The sequence below is a fragment of the Struthio camelus genome, chromosome 26 (assembly GCF_040807025.1).
Source record: "Struthio camelus isolate bStrCam1 chromosome 26, bStrCam1.hap1, whole genome shotgun sequence".
NCBI lineage: Eukaryota > Metazoa > Chordata > Aves > Struthioniformes > Struthionidae > Struthio > Struthio camelus.
Window position 1 is genome coordinate 1,623,022 of NC_090967.1, and position 15,281 is coordinate 1,638,302.

At 47.0% G+C, this 15,281-nt stretch overlaps 1 protein-coding gene across 1 annotated transcript; it reads left to right on the plus strand.

Moving 5' to 3' along the window:
- Positions 1-11,222: 11,222 nt before the first annotated feature.
- RPL36 (ribosomal protein L36) lies at positions 11,223-14,967 on the plus strand. Its single transcript, XM_068920427.1, has 4 exons — positions 11,223-11,803; positions 11,892-11,986; positions 14,032-14,166; positions 14,834-14,967. Exons 2-4 carry the CDS (start codon positions 11,894-11,896, stop codon positions 14,921-14,923), a joined length of 318 nt encoding a protein of 105 aa, XP_068776528.1. The 5' UTR covers positions 11,223-11,803; positions 11,892-11,893; the 3' UTR covers positions 14,924-14,967.
- Positions 14,968-15,281: the final 314 nt, after the last annotated feature.

Consider the following 15,281-nt stretch of genomic DNA (forward strand, 5'->3'; position numbering starts at 1 on the left):
CTGGAAAGTAGCTCTGCAGAGAAGGAGCTGGGAGTGCTGGTGGATAACAAGTTAAACATGAGCCAGCAGTGTGCCCTTGTGGCCAAGAAGGCCAATGGTCTCCTGGGGTGCATGAGGCAGAGTGTTGCCAGCAGGTGGAGGGAGGTGATCCTGCCCCTCTCCTCAGCCCTGGGGAGGCCTCACCTGGAGTACTGTGTCCACTTCTGGGCTCCCCAGTACAAGAGAGACGTGGCGCTCCTGGAGAGAGTCCAGCGGAGGCCTGTGAAGATGATGAGGGGACCGGAGCAACTCTCCTAGGAAGAAAGACTGCGCGAGCTGGGCCTGTTCAGCCTGGAGAAGAGAAGATTGAGAGGGGATCTCATCAACGTGTACAAGTATCTGAAGGGGGAGTGTCAAGAGGATGAGGCCAGCCTCTTCTCCGTGATGCCCAGCAACAGGACAAGAGGCAATGGGCAGAAACTGAACCACAGGAGGTTCCATCTGAACCTGAGAAAAAACTTCTTCACTGTGAGGGTGACAGAGCATTGGAACAGGTTGCCCGGAGAGGTAGTGGAGTGTCCTTCCCTGGAGATATTCAAAACCCGTCTGGATGTGATCCTGGGCAATATGCTCTAGGTGACCCTGCCTGAGCAGGGAGGTTGGACTAGATGATCTCCAGAGGTCCCATCCAACCTAAACGATTCTGTGATTCTGTGATTCTGTGTGCGTGTGCATACATATAAATACATACACACAGTCATTCACATATACGTATACATGGAGAGGGTTGGTAGGATTAGTCTGCTAGTTCAGCTACCTGCATCAGTTGACTAGGGGTCAGGTCAGTGTCAACACCAGCAAAAAAGGAGGGAGAAGACTGACTTTCTGCTGGCATTACAAAACATTGTGCATATTGTAAAAGGCCACAATAATACAAATGGTCATTGCATTCTGTCCAAAATAGAGAAATCTAAGGGAAATCCATAGGGCTACAAATGGCCTTTCCCACCTGGTAAGAAGGAGGGAAATTTGCTCTTCTATAACAGAAAGAAAGGTTGTTTACCTGAGCATATCCTTTTCACTTGGCAAGTGATAAGCAACATATAAGGAAGACCAGTGCTCAGGCATCTGTAGCTGCAGAAGAGCTGGATGAAAAATTAAGGTATTCCATTGCATGTCAACAGAGCTGAAGTCTATTAGCCCGATCTGTAAAATCCAAATACCATTTTACTTTGTAAGCTCCAACGTAGCCCCAGAAGGGTTAAATCCTTTTCTTCAGCAGATGAAAATAGTCTGTCTAAACTGCTAGGCCTGGAGGGAAGAACTAGCAGCTGCAGACAGTTTGTCTGCTAAGGCCGAGTGGGTAGCTGGACTGGCCAGGTGGAGGAAAGCCATCGTTCAGCAGAAGCTCCAAGGAACAGGCAGTGGTTGTTTTCCATGTTTTCCTGGAGCGTGTGGATCTGGGAACAGATGCAGGTCTGGGACAGCATTGGTGATAGTTTTAGCACTGGTCCTGTGCTATAAAAGGAGCCATTGTGTGCAACACTAGAAATACACATGGCCATTCCTATTCATTGCTACACATAGTGATAGAGGAGCTGCTGCAGCACTGTGAACCTTCTCTGCAGCCTGCAGCTCAGATGTTGTCTTCCTTTCTTTCTCCCTTTCCTCTGTCAGGAACGCAGCTTTTGTGGCTTCTGTGTGTGTATCTGTTTGTCCATGCACACGTGCTGCTTCAGAGGGGAGACCAGGGCTTGAGTGGAAGAGCTGGAGCCCTTGTTTATGGGGTGACGTGGGAGAAGCGTTTAGCATATTGTTTCTTTTCCTGTTTTTGATGGTAGAAGCTGTTGTTTCTGATTTTGCTGGGGAAACTCATGCAAGTGGAAACTCATGCAAGCTACCAAATAGTTCTGGGAGATGTTGTCTGGACTGCAGTTTACTTACTAAAAGTAGAGTTTTCATTAAAGTCAGGTTCAAAGTGCTTCAGTTGGAAGAATCAAGGACCAATCTGAGAATTGCCCCATGATGTACGAAGCAACGTTTTGTTTAAAAATGTGCCTAAAGCTAACTAAAAAGCCACCACCAAAGCGAAGTGTTTGTCTGATTGCCTCAAAGCAGGGCTTTAAAACTTTGTATGTGAGAGAGAGAGTGAGCTACACAGTAACCATCTGGCAGAAGCTAGGGAGAGATCAGCCTGGCTGGGATGAGATCCATGCAACACTTCCCTGTGTGCTGAGGTACGCATGGCAGGCGCTAGGTAGGAGATAGACAAGGTGTCCGAGTCCCTCCAGTGCAGGAGGGCTGTTTTCATTAAAAGATGTAGCAGTGGGGACTCAATAGCAACCTTCACTTCTCACCTGAGAAGCTCAAGCATGAAAGGGCTGTCTTGGTGTGGCTCTGATCACCTCTTGCACAGCCCCGTTACATGCCATGGCCTCATCCACCTCTAACTTCTCATCACCTCTAGCTTCTCAACAACCCAGAGACTGGATGGACCCCTTCCCTAGCTCTCTTCTGCCCCATAAAAGAGGCCAGTGGAGGAGTGGTTGCAACTGCTACACAGATGTGCCCAAGCAATGCCAGCATAGCATGCTTGGAGGCTAGGCAGGCCTTGATCATAATGACAGGTTTCTGCATCTGGCAGCCCCAACCACTTCTTAGGTGGCAGAGAGAGATGTTGTCAGTGCTACTGTCCCCATATCCTCTTTCAGAGTCTTGTTCTGTCTTGGTGCACTGGGGTATTTCCATCCCTGACTTCAAGGACCTCAGTTGCTGAAATACTGCTTATGATGGACTCTATGATTTTTGCTGGTTACAGTTGTGAGTAATCACTTCCTGGAAGACAGTGCAGCTCCTTCCTCAGGGAAACATGCTGCACAAGTATGCAAAGCTGAGCTAATGAAGCACATTGGCTCAGAGCGGGCCTCAGAGCAGATCCAAACAGCCCCAAGACCTGCAGAAGCAAGTGAGGCTCTCAGGGACCTGAAGTACAGAAGCCTCCAGTGGGAAAGCCAGGATCCAATGGGGAAGGTGTGCTTCTCAAAGAAACCAGTGCCTGAGACCATCAAGGCCTCAGCTCAAAGGGTAGGCCTCTGCCTACCTATGGGAACGGCTCTGGAGTGTTCCTTCGTAAAACTGTCAGGTTTGTTCACTTTTCCATGCAAGCCTCTGTGCTGCTTTCATGCTGGCTGGCATGCACATTTTTATTAATTAACATAAGATAGTGCCCTTTGGATTTATAGGGGCCTGGGTGTAGGCATGAGGCTGAGCCTGTCTCCTGCTTGCCTTTCCAGTGCCCAGCCTCCCTGGATCTGCTGGCTCATAGAGTGACCCATGCTGCTTGCTGGAAGACATCTGGTAGAACGGCATGGCTGGATCTTGGCAAATGCAACAGCATGCAGTCTGAAAAGGCCTTGGCCAGGGAGCAGAAGGATAGGAAGATGGACCACTGCACTGGAAGTGCCAGGCTGCAGCTTTCTGCATGTCCTCCTCATTTTTGGAGAGATTAATTTGATGCAAGGCACTATGGGATCGAGGGGCTCCACCACTGTGCCAGCTGTGGGAGTCCACCCTACAGCAACACATCCAGCAAAAGCATCTTAAACCTGATGTCACACAACAGTTCATCAGTGGATATAGCTCCATGGTGGCCCTCTGGGATTCTAGCTTCCCTAGCAGAAGGCAAGAGTGCTCTGCCTTCCCATGGTTGCAATTGGTGGATCCCAGGAAATGCATGTGACTCTTTAGCCATGACTGCATGCAAGGGGCTGGCTGAAAGAGGAATGCAGTGGAATGGGCTGTTGGAGCTGATTTTGGACCTGATTTGGTTGCCTGCTTTGAAGGCCCATCCCTCTGCAGTGAGCAGGATGAGCTTCATGTTCTGGAAGACAATGGTGTCCAAGGCATCATCATTCAGCTGTGCATCCAGTGCCTATGTGAAGTGGATTATGGACTGTGCTGTTTCTATACCTAGAAAAGAAGAGGGACACCAAGATAAACCTCATTTGTCTTGTGGCAGAGAATAGCAGACCCATCTGCTCCAGGTCTGTTTTTCCCTCCAGACCCTGTCCACTCCCATGTGTCAAATCCTGTGGCTTAGACTTACCACAGTCTATGCACATGACTGGGACCACCTGGAGCCACCTCTCGCTTCTGCCAAATTCTCTGGTAATTATCCTGCATGATACAGACTTTTACAGCATATTCTGGGCATCCTTAGCAAAGCCTTTGTCATAACCTGGGATGAGTGCTATCCCTCATGCAGGCAGTCTGGGGTGACCCTCCTGCTGAACGGGGACCCTCCGTGCTCTGGATCACTCTGCAGCATGACTGCATAGTCACAGAGGAAGCCATAGTGCTGTAAGGTTCACCCACATCAGGGCTACAAGGATGATGAGGGGACTGGAGCATCTCTCCTCTGAAGAGAGGCTGCGCGAGCTGGGCCTGTTCAGCCTGGAGAAGAGAAGACTGAGAGGGGATCTGATCAATGTGTATCTGAAGGGGGGGGGGGGCGTTGAGAGGATGAGGCCAGTCTCTTCTCCATGGTGCCCAGCAACAGGACAAGAGGCAACGGGCACAAACTGAACCAGAGGAGGTTCCATCTGAACATGGGGAAAAACTTCTTGACTGTGAGGGTGACAGAGCACTGGAACAGGTTGCCCAGAGAGGTGGTGGAGTCTCCTTCCCTGGCGATATTCAAAACCCACCTGGACGCGATCCTGGGCAATATGCTCTAGAGGACCCTGCCTGAGCAGGGAGATTGGACGAGATGATCTCCAGAGGTCCCTTCCAACCTCAACCATCCTGTGATCCTGTGATCAGGCCTACACAGTCATGGCCTGAAACATCTTTGTACACTTACATGTGGTCCACCATGTTCCACCTGTTCTGTAGGGTCTCTCATTCACTGTCCTGTGCTTTAACTAAGAGCAGGTGTCTGACAGTGTATGTCTTTGCTATCTGATGGCATCTTTTAGGAGTTGGATTTTGGCCCTTCCTTCAGGGTGCTCTTTTAGGTACTAGAGCCTGCCATAGAAATAGTCAAGCTCAGGGGTCCTTTCCCAAGGACTGATGGAAGGCTGAGCAGCTGTAAGTTCCTGAATCCTCTTTCTTGCCTTCTTGAAAATGGGTGCAACATTTTGTGTCTGGTCCCAAGGACCAGAATATGTCAGACTGGCTTAAGCAGTCTATACCTGAATCTTCCTCTACTGTCTGTAATACTTCACTCCCCCTAAACTCTTTCACTAGGAACAAGGACCTGAGAGACTGTGTACAGACCCTTGCCAGTAAAAATGATGTCAAATAAGACACTGACTACCCCAGCTTTTTCATGTCCTTCATCACTGGATTCTCTCCACCATTCAGCAGCAAGCTTACATTTTTCTTAGTCTTCCATTCCCTGCTGGTGAACCTTTAGAAACACTTCTTGTAGCTTTTCCAACCCCAGCTGAGCTTTGGCTTCCTCAGTTCTGTCCCTACATATCCAGACAGTGCTTTTGCATCTCTCTTATGTAGCTTGATTCTGCTTCCATATTCTATACTCTTCATTTTTGCATTTAAGTTCAATCTAGAGTTCCCCATTCAGCCAGTCTGGCCTCCTGCCATGCTTGCTCAACTTCTTGTACTTTGAGATGGACCGTTCTTGTGCTCGTTCTTCTCCACAGAGTTATTAGAAATTCCGGTGCCTGCTTCACATTTACCCCAGCTCAGCTCTGCTGTGGCTCATCTCTGCTTCTGAAATAAGATGTTCCATACCATTCTGCTCCTTCCCAACCACTGGGCCATAGAGCCTCAGTCCCCAGTCTCCCAAAGTGCTCTTTCATGAACACATCATATGGCATAAACTCACACTATTATCTTGCCACAGTTTGACTGCTGCAATTGAGGAAATATTTTTGTATTTTGGATACTGCCAGCAATGGTATCACTTATGTCCAGAAATGAGTAGATGTCACAGTTGTTGGATCTCTGTAGCTACATTTACCATCTGTGTCCTGAGGAACCTGGTCCTGGTTTTCTCCATCCTAAATGAGTGAGCACCATCTCTGGATTCAGCTCTGCTGGATCCAAGTCCTCTGAATGACTGATGCTAATTGATATTTGGGAGTGGGGCCCCCCATTAGGTACAAATATGGAGTCTCTTCCAGGTCTCCTTGTCATCAAGAAATCCAGTGGTGCCTGTTCATCCCCTCTGCTAAGCTACCATCTCTCTGTCCTTCTGGCCAGCTAGGTCACCTGAATATCTCCCATACCCTGCACACTGTTGCAGGTGCCCATTACTCTGCCTCCCTCCTCCCAGTGTCCATGGGGCAGAAGTGGTGCCACCAGATATGTTTCACAGAAGCGCTCTGCTTCTTCCCTTGAACTACAAATGTGAGGCGGAACCACTAAATCTTTCATCTTTTCATGTCTCTTACAATAGCCTATGTCTTCCATGAGTGTCAAGCTACATTGCTGCACACAGATCTGAAAAAAAAAAAATTAGCCTGCCAGGTAAGGGAGGTTCTGCCAGGTCCCACCCAGAAGGAGATCCTGCAAGTAGCAGCACATTCTCTGCTCCCTGTGCCTCACCAGTGAGCACGCTAAGAGCACTCACTCTGTTCTGTGGCAGCCTGAGTTCTCCTGCACTGTCTCATTCGATGCTCAAGACAACATCTGCTCCAGCCCCTTGTGCCCATGGAGCTCAATGTTGCTTTGATGCCTCATGACATGTTGCTATAGTCACCTTTCTTCTGCTGTCCCCTCCAGCAGATAGAAAATCATCAGGCTAATAAACTACCAAGGAACCCATAGGTATGGCCTCGAAAGCAATGTGTCCCTAGAAGTAGAATCCCTGCAGATTAAAATTGCAAGAATGGCCAGCAGTATCCAAAATGTCAATCTGACATCATGTTTTGGAAAGAATTAGTAACTCAGCTGGGAACAACCTCCACCCATCCTGTCCTTAGGCAAGCCAAAGTCCCCATGGGAGACCCCCGATGGGGTGTTTGCTCCTAATGGCTCTAAGAAAGTGGTAAGGCAAAGTGTGTGCGGACTTAATGCAGAATTCAGATAAAGGGGGAAATTCAGCTGAGATGCAAACCACTTGCAAATGCTGGGAATGTAGGAGAAGACATTTAACACTGTTGGAATAGAGCAAAGGCTTCTGGGAACTGAAAAGCTGGATTTTCTGGTAGGCAGTGAGGAACTTGTGAAAGCAACAATGGGAGGCAAAGGGGCTGAAAGGATGGGGAAAGGACAATGTTTCTTGGCATTTCAATGAAGAGTAGGAGGGTAAAATGAGGGGAAGCCCAAGGAGAATTTGGGGGCTGTATATCTATGTGTTTGCTTGTTGAGTGGAGAAGAAGAATATGTCATGAGTGGGATAGAGCAACAGCCAGGGTGAGTGGTGGAAAAGCCCTGTGTCCACACCAGGTTGTTCGTGCTCATGGAACCGGGCAGCAGAAAGCAGTGGTTTCCTCTTCCTTTGGGCAAATGTTTATTTTAGGGCCACCTTGCCAGATGGTGGTCACAGACACAAAGCAGGTATATCCTTCCTTTCTTCTGCACACCCAGAGCTGATGTAAACAGCTAGCAAGATAGTCCCAGGCACAATGGCAGTTTCTCCAGCTTGGGGTGTGCAGCACCCCCTCCCCGAGGAAAACCAGAGCTTGTGGCTGGATGGACCTTTAGCTGACCTCATCTGAGAGTCCTCATAACGTTGGTAAAGATTATATCAGACTTGACCTGAATTAGAAGTGCACATAACAAATTTGGCGTTCTTAATTTTACTCACTGGACTTCTAAACATGTTAGAATGAAGCAGAGTTAGGTTTTCTTTTGTCTTTGTAGGGCAGTCCCCCTCCCCTTCAGAATGAAGGTTCGTGGATATTCTGCCCTCCTGTGGAGAAAAGAATTAGGGCTAGACGTAAAACAGGACTTTAGGGAGGAATATTCCTCATATCTTGAATTCCTGCCATTAGCTAGGTGACAGAGAGTCCAAAGAGACTTTGCCAGAGAGTCAGAACAACTCCTCTACTAGAGCAGGAACAAGTCCTACATCCTAGGCTATATCTATATTTTGTCCAATGACTGCATGTAAAATCCTGTACTTTGCTTAAAATTCAAGACAAAAGTTCTGTTTTCAATTTTTAAAAATTAAAAGAAATCTCTTTGAAAGCAGAAGACAATTCATTGGGCTGAACAATACATTCAGCTCTGGGGTAAGGATTTTCTTAGGCAAGAAAATCCAAGAGCTTTCATTTAAAAAAAAAATCTGTTTCATCTGTTTCTTTTGATTTGTCATCATCTAACTTAAAGATATATTTGTAAAGCTGTCAGTGGGAAATCAAACATGTTGCCTTATTAGTTTGTTTTGCCCTTCAGAAATTAGCAAAAACATGCTCCTGAGCCTTTTACAACTAAAAAGCATAGCTTTAGACGTGCACAAACTCTTGCAAACTGTCTGTGAAATGGAGAACTTTAACAGATTCTGTTCTGCCACGCCTGATGCCGAGGACCTTTGTGCTTTCTCAGCCATTAGGCACATGTCACCTGAGAGTGAGGAAGTAGCAAAGGAAACAAAGCGGGAGGAGAGCTGGCAGAAGGTTTCACGCTTGAGTCAAAGCTAGACAAAACCGAGGACTTGCCTTTTTTTAAACTTTTATTAAGCATTTTGAGAAGTACTGCCTTCTGAAGATAACATGTTCCTCATGATGAACAGTTATTTGCAATCAAAATTTCTTTCTTTCTAAAGAGATGAAGACAGAAGGCATGGTGAAGAAAGAAAAAGAGACATTTCAGGAAGAATGGACTCAGAGTCTGCATATCTCTGATGACAAAACAAGAACAAATTGAAGCAAAACAACTACCAGATAATTTCTATCCATTGTCACATGCTGTAAAAAGTCCAAATACTTGTCTGTCCACAGAGTCAGTAGCTGTAGCATATCATGTCATCAGCCAAGCTTTGAACATTAGGAAGGAAGTGTTTTAAAATAAATGAGAAATGGCTATCTGAAGATGACTCATCTCTGCTATGTGGCAATTGTTGAAATTAGTGTGTTAGAGATGCTAGAGAGGGACCCCCCCCGCCCCCCCGTTCCCCCAGTTGTCTAGGAATGTAGGAGCTTTGTCATTTTTGGAGTGAGGCATTTTTAACTGCATTTAGCAGACATGAAGAAATGTGGCACTTGTCAGCACCTATCTCCTGCCATGCTTCCATTCACTGAACTTGTCTTAGTCCCCAAAGAAGAAAAGAGTGGGATCCCTGCTTTTATCTGAGTTCAGAACTGATACACTGATTCCCTGAATGGGTACAAGTTCTAGAGGGAAAAGCTCCTGTCCTTCTGCATCCTCTGTGACTGAGACATGCTGAGACTTTACCTTGCTTTAATTAGTAACAGTGCTGACAAGTCTTTCAAAACCAGAAAACAAGTACAGTGTCATCATAATTCTGGTTGATAAAAATTATGAAGATAAATACCAGCTACTCTGGTCTGTTTGCTACATTTAATTTTGAAACCCAGCTGTGTAACTTTGGTTTCAAAAGTCATCAAACAGACCCTTAGAAAACACATGCCAAATTGCAGTTCCCTGATGGGTATGGTTGACAGATACTTCTTTTTGGTTGAAATGCTTTCCATAGATAGCAGAAGGTTACATAAGTGGTTTTTTTACTCCTGATAATAATAACAAAGCAGTAAAAGCATATGATATATGTTTCCCTCAAGCAGCACATCTTCAGCGGGAAAAGTACAGCATAATATTTGTGGGGAACGGATTATGGAGAGAAGGGCAGAAAAGGCATTTACGAGGCAGAAAATGGAGGAGCCCAGTAGCAACCTTGTTTTTCCCAGGAATTCTCTCTGTGCTGCACTGTGATATACATACATGCATACACACACACACACACGTTTACATATATACACACCTATACAGTGCTCTTTTGTTTTCTTTAGAGATGCATATTGAACTTCTCACATAAATGCTGATTTTTGGATACCAAACCCATATGTCTATTACAGAGGAATTAGCCTAACAGACAAAAAGGATATTTTTCTCTTTGTCAGAGTGAGCATATCAGCTTCCTTTTGTTGTGATTATTTCTGGGGTTTCTGAATTTACTATGTAAGATCCCACAGCAAACTGCTTCAGATCCTATGATGCTGCAGGCTGCTGTGAAAGGCAAGCTTGCTCTGGAGGGCACGTCAACCCCAGGAAAAGAGTACCACTCGACCTCTCATGTTCTTACAGCATTGTTGGTAGCGGTAACTGGTTTTATACTAGCTGTTACATACATACTTGCATCACACTTGAGGAGCAGAAAACAGCAAGGTGTTGTCTTTTTTCCCCCTCACAATTATTTATTAGATAGCTGCTATTAGCAATTAAGTATTTACAGTTTTCTGGGGCACCAACTTAGTTGTTCACAGTGCTCTGTTGAGATTTCTGCTGTAAGATTTTTTAATTGGCCTCATAGTTCATACCAGTGAATATTCTTTTTGAACATATTTTTATTGTTGCAGAGAACCAGTATTACCTACTATAGACTCTGCATATAGAACAGAAGACCTAAATACAGCCACGTCAAGACAAAACTACACAAAAAAGTATGAAATGATGGGATTGCCATAGAAGCAGAGAACATCATCGACAGTACAGTCAACCTCTGGTGAATTCACCAACAGAGCTATCTCAGGGTGCTTTTGCATACTAAAATGAACTGAAACTGCCAAAAGCATTATAGCAGTATTGAGAATTTTTTAAACATTTTATTTCAATTTACTAAAGATGCCTACCAAAAAGACTTGTGTATAGGGAAGTAAATAATCTCTAGCGCTTTTCTGCTCCATTTTCTTCAGTCTTTTCAAAACCACAGTGTGGCATTATTAATCTTCATTTGCTTCTGCTGGGGGGACTCCTGTGAGAGTCACCTACTTTGTTAGCCTGGGAGTTCCTTAATCCATAGTCTCTGACTTCTTACAAAGAACGTGCTAACAATATTGTAGAAAAGTCTAAGTTGGAAGGGACCTCCGGAGATCATCTGGCCCAACCTCCTGCTGAAAGCACAGCCACAGATTAGATTATGAAGGGCCCTGTCACACTGAGTGCTTGGTGTCCTGACATTCAGGAGTTGAAAGTACTGCAGAAGTAAGAGACCGACAGAGAGGACAGACCTACTGGGATGCAGATCTAGACCCTAGCAGGCTACGCGGAGCGCGTCTAATCCTAGCGCTCAACACATGCTAGGCATCCTGTCCCGCAGACGTACCCAGAGCACCGCAGCCACTAGGACAGAAGGGGCCATCCGCTCCTGGGCAGGAGGGCCGCTGCCGCAGTACGGCAGCGTCCCCGCTCAGCCCTGGTACGTGACGGAGAAATCAACGCTCCCGGGAGAGAGAGAGGTCCGCGCCCACTCCAACCCCGCACCGCGGCCTGACCCGCAGCGAGCGCTGCTGCGAGGCGCCGAGCCCCTCCTCAGGCGAGGCCCGCCCGGCCCGGCCAGACCGCCAAGAGGGACGCTCTGGGGGGACGCGGCTGCCTGGTCCGCCCTGGCGGGTCGAGGGGCTCCCCGGTGGCCCCCCTGCCCTGCCCTGCCCTGCCCCGCCCCGGAGGCCCAGTCCCCTCCCTGACGTGACCCTGAATGGCTGCTCCCGCCTCGCTGCCGTTCGCGGGCAGGGCGCGTGCGCGCTCCCGCCTCTATGGTCATTGCGTGCGCCAGAGAATCCACCTTCACCAGGGCGGCTTGCGTGTTCGTCATTCCCGGCGGACCGGGGGAGGTGCTGTCCCGGCGTTCCGCGCGCGCTTCCCTCTTCCGGCGCCGCCGCCATTAGCAGAGCAGCAGGTGAGGTCTGGGGCCGGCGGAATCCGCGCCCATCCGTGGCGCAGGGCGGGGGCCGGGGCTGTGAGTGCTGACTGCTCTGTCCCCGCAGGCATGGCGATCCGTTACCCTATGGCCGTCGGCCTCAACAAGGGCCACAAGGTGACGAAGAACGTGTCGAAGCCCAGGCAGTGCCGCCGCCGCGGGGTGAGTGTGGGGCCGGCTCCGGCCCTGTGAGGGGCTCTAGCGTCTGGCGGGGAGGAGGCGGGACCCGGTGCTGTCGCTTCGGGAAGCCGCGGCTCCGAGGGCTTCTGACCCCTAAGAAGCCTGCGGGAGCGGAGTTCAGGCTGGGGAGTGCTGCTTTTGCCCTTTGTTCTTCGGCCGGCGTAAAACAGGGCACACAGCGGCCTGGTACCGCAGGAGAAAGGCTTCTTTGCTCACTTCCCTGTTTTCTGCAAGTGGAAGGAAGAACGCGTGAAGGAAAAGGAATTAGCTGCAGTTTGTTACGGCTCAGGACGGTGCTCAGGGAAACGAGGTGCAGTGTTGCAGCCTTCCAGAAGTATATGGTACTCTTCAGTTCTCTCTTGACTGCTAAAGAGGGACAGTAAAGGTCTGACAGTATGGGTTAGATAAACTTGCAGGCAGTGCGGAGCTGTGGTAGACACTGGCACGATATTTTGAAGTCTAATTCTAGCACTTAATTGGAGATACAAGCTGTCTAAATGCGAGATGGATGGCTGTCTACAGCAGCAGTCAGGGTATAGGAACTGAATCTTTGTCATTGGCTGGCTTGCAGAAAAAATGCATGCTTTTAGTACTTCCTCCACCCATGGTCTGAGTACAGTGCTGTCTGACACTGAACGGCAATGAAGACTGGGACCAACAGAAAATATGTAGGAAAACGTAACTTGTTTAAAGGGTTGGGAAAGCTAATTTTGTTAGACATGGAGGGGAGGAGTTTAAATCATGACAAGTTTTAAATTTGTGAACATGGGTGTGGAACTAAATAGCTGGGCAGAGGAGAACAACCAAGAGAGTAATCTGTAATGAAAAAATGAGACAGATATGTGGCTTAAATGGAGTTAGCAATGAAATAGGAAATACAGTGGATGACTTCTGAAGTCCTTTCTAGGTTGCTTCTGTTGGTAATGGCAACAGTTATCCCCCATGCAACTTGCTCAGTAATGGTAAATATAGGGAGTTATCAGGGTTCAGTAAACATGTGTTAACATGAGATATTAGTTCAGTTTCCATCTTTTATGCCACTTTCTAATTAAATGCTTTGATTAAATTTAAAGCACTTAATTTACTGAGATTTAATTGAGATGCATAATGGCACACAGTCTGGATTTCTTAAGGTCTTGCTTTTTCTAAAAAATACTGGTCTCTAAACCATGAAAAACACCAGATACTAAAATGCATGAGACTAGCATGCTTCATCTGGATCACTGTTCTGTTTAGCTCTTACCATGCAACTTGACTCCTCTGAGACATGCTAATATAGCATGTAATTCTGATGTCTTAGCCCAGAGTTTGCCACTGCCTCTTGCAATTTAATCCTTCAGGAAGACTTGCTTTTTTTTTTTTTTTTTTTCCTCTTTCTCCATTCTTCTACTTGCTTTTATTTCTAATTCCTTAATTGCATCTGAGTACAGAAAATTCAGACAGTATGTCTGAGTACAGACATACTCTCTGCCTACATGCTTTTCAAGGCTGCTTGTGTGATGTTGGATTTGTTTGTGTATGTGAAATGCTGCTGAACAACCCATCTGAACTCCGCAGTTTGCTGAAGAAATTTTTTCCCTAAAAGCTCTGGGTATCACCTCTGATGTCTAGACATGATTAATGAAATAGGCTGGCTGCTTGCTGGTGACTGAAGTACAACTGGAAGCTTTTGGGTGTAAATCAAGCACTTGTTATGTCTTTCAATGAAGTGTATCACTGCTGTCTGGTTAGTGTTGTACTTAAAGAACAAACAGTAAAACCTTTTTCCTCCGTGGCTGTGGTAAGGGTGTTGGTGAACAGTCATGTTTAGTTGTTCTAGAGCTTGCAGGGCATGTGAAAGGGATGCAGTGATTCTGGCATTTGACAAGGAATGGCTTTTGCAGCCTAAGTCTAGCTTTTTAGGCAAATGATGTTTTTAAATAGGGACCCAAATGCTATGTGACTTTTAGCTAATTGAACTGCTAATTTAGCCAGCTCTCAATCAATTTCTTTGTGACCTGAATCTTTTTTTCTTTCTCTTCCCTTAGCGCCTGACCAAACACACTAAGTTTGTGCGAGACATGATCAGGGAAGTCTGTGGCTTTGCACCCTATGAGAGGCGAGCTATGGAATTGCTGAAAGTTTCCAAAGACAAACGTGCTCTGAAGTTCATAAAGAAAAGGGTAGGTGAATATCACATCTTCAACGAAGATGCTAAAAACTCTCTTCTTTTCTGCCCTTAAGGAAATCTCACTTTGTAGTTAATTTTCTTGCTTTTTCAGTGGTTTGGGCAATTATTGGTCTGACCTGAGGGAGTGAAGGGAGAGTTCCTCAGGCTGTGTGGGGGTCTGGGGGTGGGGAGAGGGAGATGGACTCAAGTAAGGCTTTGCCAGCAAAGTACAAGCTACAGTAACCCCGAATCTGCATTGCAGATTTTGTGTAATTTGCAAATCTGGTGCAGGGAATACAAGACCAGTACTGATTGATAAGAGGCTGGATGTCGTTAACCAACTGACTTGAAACACCAGGGTTTCACCAGGGAAGGTAGCCCTGATAGCTGAGTGAGTGGTCTCTGCCTGCTTGCTTCCCCCCCCCCCCCCCCAAAAAAAAAAAAAAAAAAAACCATCCAACAAACTTGTGTTGTGTAGGAGTACTACTGAGATGAGATGGCAAGTAATTCCTGGCTGGCTGTTTAAGGTTGATGGTGTTCAGGTCCATACCAAAACTTTACTGTCCTGCCTGTTTTTGAGTAGAGCATCTTTCACTGAATGCGTGAAGCATACCAGACAAGGTGTTTCACCTGTTCTCTACTGGAATCAATGCTGACTGCTCTGCTCTCTTTCTCTGCAGGTTGGCACTCACATTCGGGCCAAGCGAAAGAGGGAAGAACTCAGTAATGTCCTGGCAGCCATGAGGAAAGCTGCTGCAAAGAAGGATTGAGCTATACAGTCTGTAACTCAATAAAGTCCTTTCTCACAAAACCAGTGTAGGGGCTGCAAACAGTACACTTTTCTCAGTCTGTAGGAAATGGGGTGCTCCTGGGGGTGCTGGTTTGGATAAAGAGGTGTTACAAGTGTTTACAGGTAACCTCACACCTCTTCCTCTGTGGGAAGGGGTGAGGTGGGCGGGAAGTGCAGCTGGTGCTGCAGCAGAGGAGCACAGACTGCTTGCTTTGAGTAATGCTTGTCTCCAAGGGCTTCCTGATAACGGGGAAGCTCCGTGCTGGTTCATTTGACCAAGCAGTCAGGCTTAAGGTTTCCTGGTAGTGGTCAGCAGGACAAGTCCTGCCCCACTGCAT